This window comes from Penaeus japonicus, unplaced genomic scaffold, assembly GCF_977035675.1.
Source record: "Penaeus japonicus unplaced genomic scaffold, GWHDUDI00000001_assembly GWHDUDI00000024, whole genome shotgun sequence".
NCBI classification, from domain to species: Eukaryota; Metazoa; Arthropoda; class Malacostraca; order Decapoda; family Penaeidae; genus Penaeus; species Penaeus japonicus.
The window spans coordinates 30,511,064-30,521,063 of NW_028234426.1; the positions used below are offsets into that span (position 1 = coordinate 30,511,064).

The window sequence follows — 10,000 nt, forward strand, 5'->3', positions numbered from 1 at the left end:
GTGAAAATTGGAAGAGTCCAGACTGAGAAGTATTGCTCTGTGGCTTCTAGCAGATGCTATATTCAACGAGCCTTCAATTATGTACACCTTCGGGACAGTGGTTCTCGGTAGCCGCTCTTAAAGGTGATCAGAAGGGTTTGCGTGTGAGGGCGGAGGGGGTGCAGAGGGGGGGGGGAGTATATCTTAAAAATTACAAGATTAATTAGATGAATGGCTTGATTTTCATGTTTGAGGTGTCATGTATGTTTCTTTTTTTTTGTAATATGTAATTGTGAATTGCTATAGAGAATTATGTCTTGTTTAACTTTTGTATGGTAAAAGAAAAGCAGTTCCAGAAATGGCCAGTAATTTCCTCCTTTCTGTCAGTGGAGTTAAAAAATAATAATAAAATAGCAATAAAGATAATGTTAGTAACAATAACTATGACGATAATAAAAAAAGGAAAAAAAAAAAACACGAACACGATCAGCCTCATTGCATTTTTTCAATTCGATTTTTTTCTGGGCTAAACTAGTGTTTCCATATTTTACTTGTTTTCTTTTTTTTTCTTATTTTTATCGCTTTTCTTTATTCTTACTAAATGTGTCACTTCCATCCTCACACTCGCACTTAATCTATTTAACTCTTGATATATCTGAGAATGATGGCCACATTGGAAAAGAGAGAGAGAGAGAGAGAGAGAGAGAGAGAGAGAGAGAGAGAGAGAGAGAGAGAGAGAGAGAGAGAGAGAGAGAGAGAGAGAGAGAGAGAGAGAGAGAGAGAGAGAGAGAGAGAGAGAAGAGAGAGAGAGAGAGAGAGAGAGAGAGAGAGAGGAGAGAGAGAGAGAGAGAGAGAGAGAGAGAGAGAGAGAGAGAGAGAGAGAGAGAGAGAGAGAGAGAGAGAGAGAGAGCGAGAGAGAGAGGGAGAGAGAGAGAGAGAGAGGGAGAGAGGGAGCTCTGGTTAGGATGCGAGTTTTGATGATGGATTTGATGTTGCTGGCGCCCGGGATAAATCTCAGCGGACAGAGGCTTGGGCAGCCTGCCTCGAAGGACGTACTGACATGTGAGTAAAACGAACTGGAAAGTCAGGAGAGGATTCAGAAGAAGGCGGAATGTTTGTACATATTGTGCATACCTTTTCTTGGAGGTTCTTTACAATAATGTACATTAAACCTATTTTGTTAAAATATACACAGGTATATAATGGACATTCAAATGAGTCGAGATGGTGATACACAAAACTAAACCGCAAAAAAAAAGAAAAAAAAAAAAAGTTTAAAGATTACTGAACATACAAGAAAATGTTAAATTAACTTGACCATAAACTTTGTTTATGATCTGCTCTCCATATTCGGTCGACATTTGTTTACGTTGCGCAAGGTTTATGTCTCAAAACGTTACAAGATACAGACACTAAATCAAGGAAAGCAGTAAAGTTGCTTAGTGGTGAGCGTCAAATTCATGACGGGAACCAAACACAAGGTAATGAACGCCTGAAACCATAACTGGACGTATTATTCAATTACTGTGGGACGCAACTGGAGCAAACACGATTAAATTAGTCAGGATTCCCCAAGATGTATCAAATGTATGTATGCAACTGATGTTATTCCGTCGTCAACAAGGTGTGTAAACAGTGATATGCAAGTCGTTTGCGACTATCAAAGGCAAATGCAATATGTGTTGGTCTTCGAGGAGATTTGTGTAGGAGCGGAACGAGGGGCATGGTAACACTTGCGTCATCAGGATAGGCCTACAGCGATCCCTGGAGGCTAAAGACGTAGCACATATCTGACAAGGAAAAATGGATCTTTCGTGTCCAAAATGCATATCAACCGAGCGAAACCGAGTGCATTCAAATCGTTGTATTCCATCTGCCTCTGGGGAAGCCGGTGTTGTGAGAACGATTATCGAAAAAGAAAAGAAAATCTAAAAACGAAAAGAAAATCTAATCTATTCCTCTAGTAAAAGCCTTACACCAGCAGGATTGAAGTGTCAATCTTTAAAAACATATACAGGACGTCTCCCTCCGACAAAGCAAAGTGGCCAAGAGGCTTACGACTTTGTTTTACAGATGAAGTGATAAGTTCGGGGAGACCGTGTTTACACAATTATGGAGAGTGAACAGAACGCTTGGGGAGAGAGAAAAGGGATAAAGAGGGGGAGGGGGGGAGCAAAAAGGAAGGAGGATGCAGTTACTCGAATACATGGGCTATTTATAGCAATTTACGGCTGTTGGTCTTACAGCCCCTTCTTGGACAGGGGGAGAAAACGTACGTAGGGGTAGGAGAGGGGGTGGGGCCTGGTTGGTGAGAGGATTTATTCAACAACAAAATGGTGGTACGTTTGGCCTCATTATAATAGAACAAAAACTCGAGTACAGGTGGCAATGTACGCTTCAATGTGAAATACAGCCATCTGGATAACCGGAGTGTTCACACAGCGGACAAAGGAAAACATAACCGACAAGATACTACGGTCGTATTTCCTCACGAATATGCTCTTTCTGTTCAGATTTAAACTGTGTGTCCACATGTAAACAAACAATACAAGCAGGAGAGACTTTTTTTCCATTCTTTCAGGCGCTAGCTTCCTGTATAGGCTTTTGTTCAGAGCTGAAACAGCTGCACACAGCTCTTGTTTTTAACCGTATAAGAATTTCGAAATATCAAAATGAATTCTACTGTAGGACTGTTGCAAGAGTATAATTTACTTTTTAATAACATTTATTCATACACACATACATGGGAGAGAGAGAGAGAGAGAGAGAGAGAGAGAGAGAGAGAGAGAGAGAGAGAGAGAGAGAGAGAGAGAGAGAGAGAGAGAGAGAGAGAGAGAGAGAGAGAGAGAGAGGGGGGGGAGAGAGAGAGGAGAGAGAGAGAGAGAGAGAGAGAGAGAGAGAGAGAGAGAGAGAGAGAGAGAGAGAGAGAGAGAGAGAGAGAGAGAGAGAGAGAGAGAGAGAGAGACAGAAGGGGGAGGGAGAGAGAGAGAGAAAGAGAGACAGAAGGGGGAGGGAGAGAGGGAGAAGGGGGGAGAGGAAGAGAGAGAGAGAGAGAGGGAGAGAAAGAGAGAGAGAGAGAGAGGAGAAAGAAAGACGATACTTTATGTATACAAACAAACATACATACATACATATATACACATATACAAACATATATATACATATATATATACATATACATATATATATATATTTGTTTATTTATTTATTTATGTGTGTTTGTGTGTGTGTGTGTGTGTGTGTGTGTGTGTGTGTGTGTGTGTGTGTGTGTGTGTGTGTGTGTGTGTGTGTGGTGTGTGTGTGTATGTATGTATGTATGTATGTATGATATATATATATATTCTTATTGATATACATACTCTATATATATGTATGTATATACATATATATACATACACACACACACACACACACACACACACATATATATATATATACATATATAATATTATATATATATATATATATATATATATATATATATATATATATATATATTATACATATATATATATATATATATATATATATATATATACATATAAATATAAATATATATAAATGTATGTGTATGTATATATATACATATATATATACATATATATATATATATATATATATATATATATATATATATATATATGTGTGTGTGTGTGTGTGTGTGCATACATATGCATTTATATATATATATATATATATATATAATTTTAAATGTATATATATATGTATATATATATATATATATATATATATATATATATATATATATATAAAAATGCATATGTTTCTGTATGTATGTATACACTTAAACATGCACATGAACATACACACATACACACAAACACATACATATAACGTAGATATTTTTAATCCTTTGGACGCCCGTGCAAAGCCCTCTTGCCTGCTCCCCGCACACCGATTACCAGCTGACCTGTTATCCCAAGCTTCCCCTCCGACTAAGTGTGATTTGGTTTTACAACTCGAGGTGCTCCCTAAGCTATCGTTGACCGGTATTTCTGGTTATTCTTTGTCTTAGATTATTTGTTTTAGTGATTGTGTGTGTTTGTTTGTGTGTTTGTTTGTTTGTTTTTAGTGATTTGTGTTTTTGTGCGTGTGTGTTTGTTTGTGTCTATGTTTTTTTTGTTTGTGTGATTGTTTTTGCGTTTGCATGTGTGTCTCTTACCTTTTTTTTCTTTTTTTTTCTGTCTTTTCTAATAATCGACTAAGATGAAAAAGGATATTCAACTTCATTATATGTTTTTTTTTCCTTTTAGATCTACCCATATCTTACCATCCCATTATGGTGAAATGTGTCCCTCATGAAAGAAAAGAACAACAAAGAAAGAAGACAATAATTTTACGATAAGATCTTCTAGCACAGCCCCCCCCCCAAAAAAAAAAGCATAACAAAACATACGAACAAATATAAAAGAAGGAAAAATGGCTAAACCCCATCTCCAACACCTAACACCGATAAAGCAGACAAAAAATAAAAAATAAAGTCATATAAAAATGATAGAAACATTGACAAAAAATGAATAATCAAAAACTGACCCGGCCACAATCCACGAGACCCAAGCTAACCTTTGCGAGATCGGTCACAGGTCAGGTGAGAGAGTTGACTCTTCTACGTACCTCTCACTCTCTCTCTCCCTTCCCCTCTCCCTCTCCCTCTCCCTCTCCATTTCTCTCTCCCTCTCCCTCTCCATTTCTCTCTCCCTTCCCCTCTCCCTATCCTTTTCTCTCTCCCTTCCCCTCTCCCTCTCCCCCTTTCCCTCTCCTCCTCTCCTCTCCCCTCCCCTTCCCTCCCCTTCCCTTCCCTTCCCTTCCCTTTCCTCCCCTTCCCTTCCCTTCCCTTCCCTTCCCTTCCCTCCCCTCCCTTCCCCTCTCTCTCACTCTGAGCGCTGTTGAGCTTCCAAATCACAAGAGCTTTATCAAACAACAGTGCCAGAGCTCATGGAAGCTTCCAGAACACGTGGTAGCTGAAGAAGTCACAAGAAGGAATTTACTTACCCTCAAAATGTATAAACAAATACATGATGATAAATAAATTATTTCCTTACACTAGAAGTACATTTATGAGAAAAGTATGTAAAGGATATATATATCAATAAAAAAGTGTGTGTGTGTGTGTGTGTGTGTGTGTGTGTGTGTGTGTGTGTGTGTGTGTGTGTGTGTGTGTGTGTGTGTGTGTGTGTGTGTGTGTGTGTCCGTGTCTGTGTGTCTGTGTCTTTATGTTACATATTTATAATTGCATACATATAATGAACATCCCCCGAGTAACCCAAGACCCCCGTCGACCCCTGCCTTAATTGGGAAGCAAGAAGCCGGGTGTGCAGGGTCGGGGAAGGGGGGGGTGGGGGTGGGGGGAGGGCTACTAGGGCGTCACCCAGAACTCACCTGTAATGAGAACGGCGAGAAACAAGATGCCTTGCAGTCTTCTTCGCCCTTCCATCATGCCGATGCTTTCTTCTTCTTCTTTTTTTCTCTCTTTTTTATTTCTTCTTTTCGTTTCCGTTCTCCTTCTCTTCCCCCTGCCAGCTCCCCTGCTCCTTCGTGCCTCTTCCCGAACGTCTTGGTGACAGTGAGTTTAACAGCCCATGGCCGTTCCCTCGCGTCCGGTCTCGGTGAACGCAGTGGCGACGGCTTCGGCTTCGCGTTCAAACGACATCCTGTTGTTTCGGTCTTAGACAGGTCATAGTGTTTTCCAATCGTTTATTCGTCCTATCCGATCTAAATGATTGCCTATCCATAAACATAGAATCTAAATGTTCATCAAGAACACCTACTTATAAGTGAATATCTAATCTTCCTTCCTTTCAACTGCTCTTCTTTCTAAATTTCTTTCGAAATCTCTCCGACACTTTTTTGCACTAGAGCACTTCCACTCACAAACACCGCACACTTAGACGAGGATGATTTACAGAAATATTAGCATGAGGGATTATAATTATTTATCATTTTATTAAACCCAACTTTGAGAGGCTGAGAGGAGCTGGATATGTATTTAGAGCCATCACTTTTAACAAGCATTTAAACGGGCCACTTTATCAGGAGCGACTTCACGACCCACATCAACACACACACAGGACAAACGGCACGCACGCACGCACGCACCGGCGCTCACCCTCGCCATCCCTCCTCGCTCGACGGGATCTGCAAAGGGAGGAAATATAAGGATTAATGCTCGGCGCAATTAGGAGGTTTGTCTTCCATTTGTGTGTGGGAGAGGTGAGATTTATTCATGGTTAGTGTATGATGTGTGTGTGTGTGTGTGTGTGTGTGTGTGTGTGTGTGTGTGTGTGTGTGTGTGTGTGTGTGTGTGTGTGTGTGTGTGTGTGTGTGTGTGTGTGTGTGTGTGTGTGTGTGTGTGTGAGTGTGGGGTGTGTGTGTTGGTTTTGTGTGTGTGTGTGTGTGTGTCATTGTAGCCTTGATTTTCATCATCACTGTTACCATCATGATAAACACGAACAAGCTATAACAAAACATAAAAACCGACCTTATGACACAAAGGAAAATAAAACATAAAAGAAAGAAAAAAAAAGGAAATCCAAACACCAAATTAAAACACATGAACCTGCCACGTAGCGCGCGGAGCAATGACAACCGGGAAAGCGTCGTAAGATATGCACACCCTTGCAACGCCGCCACTGCAGGACGCGAACGTAGCGTTGTCATTGCCCGTCGATACTATGACAATGAACTGGAAAGTAATGCAGCGCGGCACTAAAGGGGCGTGTCTTGAAGTAATGGCGGTGGGGAAACCTTCATGCAAGCGAGGCAGGAACGTCTCTAAGAAACCAAAACAGGTATAAGCATGTTCGTGTGTTTGTGTTTGTGTGTGTGTGTATGTGTGTGTGTGAGTGTGTGTGTGTGTGTGTGTGTGTGTGTGTGTGTGTGTGTGTGTGTGTGTGTGTGTGTGAGTGTGTGTGTGTGTGTGTGTGTGTGTGTGTGTGTGTGTGTGTGTGTGTGTGTGTGTGTGTGTGTGTGTGTGTGTGTGTGTGTGTGTGTGTGTCGTGCGTGTGCGTGTGTGTTCGTGAACAGATGACTTTGTTTACTTGCCCTCAGAGGCAAACAAATAAGCAGGAATTCTATAGATGTGCCATAATCAGATACCACTTTTGTTTTATGAGTATTTTTTAAAATCAGGCTGGAAAATTGATAAATTTCCACTGCTCATTTTTGAAAATCTATCTGAAAAAATAGCACAAAAATTGCACTTCAAAGACATACTCTAATTACCCCCCTCCCCTCCCACTCCCTTTTCCAGTTAAAATCGAAGAAAGATATTGCATTTTTTTCGCAACTAAATATGTGTTTTCATATATAAGAAACCGAACATATTGGTTCCCACTTTTTTTTTCCTTTGGGCAGAATATATTTTTGCATTGAAATCCATTAAAAAAAAGCAAAGCCCTCCAGTAAATAGTTCATAAAAATTAACCGGCATAAATAATTTGAAGCAAAGGGCTTGCTCGTATAGTGCAATAGTAATTTGTTTGTCATTAATTATTCAACAGAAAAAAGCTTAATTGCGAGGTATTCTAAATGTTTTGTACCATTTAAAAGAACCGGTGCCAATGACGTGTATGTTTGTTTGATTTTTTCTCCCACCCATTCATTTTTCACCAAACACTCAAAGAACTTTCGATCTGCCAGTATCAGAGACTCGTACCATACAACGAAGGGATATCTCTTGCGAATATAACAACACTTGCATTTCCGGTAACCGTTTTATCTGCTTTTAGTTCCTTGGAGAAGTAGGAGAGAAAGGAAAAGACACAAAAAGTAAATAACACGATTTCGATTTGTCTTTTCGCTTTTCTTTTTCGTTGACTTCTTCCTTTTCTTTTCCTTCGGTCCCAGAGGGAGGGAGAGAGGGAGGGAGTGCGGTGGGAAAAGGGAGGGGGGGCCGGAAGGAGGGAGAGACGGAAGGAGGGAGGGACGGAAGCAGAGAGGGACGGTAGGAGGGAGGAAGGGAGGGAGGAAGGGAGGGAAGGAGAGAGGGACGGAGAGAGAGAAAGAGAGAGAGAGAGAGAGTGAGAGGAAGAGATAGAAAGAGAGAGAGAGAAAGATACAGCCCAAACGAGACGAGAAAGCAAGAGGAGTGAGAGTGAGAGATAAAGAGAGAGAGAGAGAGAGAGAGAGAGAGAGAGAGAGAGAGAGAGAGAGAGAGAGAGAGAGAGAGAGAGAGAGAGAGAGAGAGAGAGAGAGAGAGAGAGAGAGAGAGAGAGAGAGAGAGAGAGAAGAGTAGCCTCGAATGAGAATCCGAACTTTTAAAATCGAGAGAGGGAGAGAGGGAGAGAGGGAGAGAGGGAGAGAGAGAGAGAGAGAGAGAGAGAGAGAGAGAGAGAGAGAGAGAGAGAGAGAGAGTGAGAGGGTGAGAGAGAGAGAAAAAAACAGCCCAAACGAGACGAGAAAGCAAGAGGAGTGAGAGTGAGAGATAAAGAGAGAGAGGGAGAGAGAGAGAGAGAGAGAGAGAGAGAGAGAGAGAGAGAGAGAGGGAGAGAGAGAGAGAGAGAGAGAGAGAGAGAGAGAGAGAGAGAGAGAAAGAGAGAGAGAGAGAGAGAGGGAGAGAGAGTGAGAGGGAGAGAGAGTGAGAGGGTGAGAGAGAGAGAAAGAAACAGCCCAAACGAGACGAGAAAGCAAGAGGAGTGAGAGAGAGAGAGAGAGATAGAGAGAGAGAGAGAGAGAGAGAGAGAGAGAGAGAGAGAGAGAGAGAGAGATAAAGAGAGAGAGAGAGAGAAAAAAAAGGAGTAGCCTCGAATGAGAATCCGAACTTTTAAAATCGAGATTCTCATTCTCCCCCGAGATGACAAGGAATCGTGAAAAATTGGGCGTGTCCGATCGATGGACAAAGCAGGAAAGTTGGCAAACTTGAAATAGAAATGAGGGGTGTAAACCTGAGCGTGCACGATCCAACGGCTGTAAAGCAGAAGGGGGGGAAGGTGGGGGGGTAGCGATGTGGGAGGGAGGGAGGGAAAGGAGGGAGGAGGAGACGGGGGAGGGGGGAGGAGGGATGTGTGTGTGTGTGTGTGTGTGTGTGTGTGTGTGTGTGTGTGTGTGTGTGTGTGTGTGTGTGTGTTTATATTAGCAAATGGCAGGGATTATTGTACACTAGCTACATATAATATTGACGCCGGTTACTTCAAAGGACAGACTAATAGAATCCCCATTTTGAGAAAAATCTTGACCATGATGCATTATGCCCCCCCCCCCTTTTACACACAAACAAATAGAAAAAAATGACCATCTCCATCGACAGGCCCCTAAGGGCATGTGGCTCTTACCAAGTTGGTCATATGCCAATAAGGTGTCGAAAGCGAATATGGATTTTGGCCCTGATGTTAATTTGAGTTCCGTCCTACTTCATGGGGAGGTAAATGTGCTAGGGATATTAGAGGGCGAGGGGAAAGAGAGAGAGAGAGAGAGAGAGAGAGAGAGAGAGAGAGAGAGAGAGAGAGAGAGAGAGAGAGAGAGAGAGAGAGAGAGAGAGAGAGAGAGAGAGAGAGAGAGAGAGAGAGAGAGAGAGAGAGAGAGAGAGGGGGAGGGAGAAGGAGAAGGAGAGGGAAAGGAAGAGGGAGGGAGGGAGAGAGACAGACAGAGAGAGAGTGAGAGAGATAGGAGAGAGAGAGAGAGAGAGAGAGAGAGAGAGAGAGAGAGAGAGAGAGAGAGAGAGAGAGAGAGAGAGAGAGAGAGAGAGAGAGAGAGAGAGAGAGAGAGAGAGAGAGAGAGAGAGAGAGAGAGAGAGAATAAGAGAGAGAGAGAGAGAGAGAGAATAAGAGAGTTAGATAGGTAGGTAGATAGATAGATAGATAGATAGATAGAGAAACGACGGGCGATGAAGATACTCGACGCTTAAATCTCCCGTGAAGATGAGAAGGGGGCAAAACATAGCCACTGAAGACACACAGCCTCGAAAATGGAAAGGAAAGTGAGAGGGAAATAGTACATTCCGTTGTTCGAGAGAGAAAGGAGGGGAAAAATATGAATACTCCAAGTTCAAAAGATCGTGAACCAG

General features: G+C 42.0%; 1 protein-coding gene across 2 annotated transcripts in view; it reads right to left on the reverse strand.

Moving 5' to 3' along the window:
- The window catches only part of LOC122247273 (acetylcholine receptor subunit alpha-like), a 653,206-nt gene that overhangs the window by 471,357 nt on the left and 171,849 nt on the right, over nt 1-10,000 (reverse strand). For both annotated transcript variants that reach the window (XM_086550983.1, XM_086550984.1), the window contains one exon: nt 5,380-6,135. In XM_086550983.1, coding sequence (XP_086407109.1) covers nt 5,380-5,437 — 58 coding nt within the window. In that variant the 5' untranslated portion in view covers nt 5,438-6,135. The remainder of the gene's footprint in view (nt 1-5,379; nt 6,136-10,000) is intronic.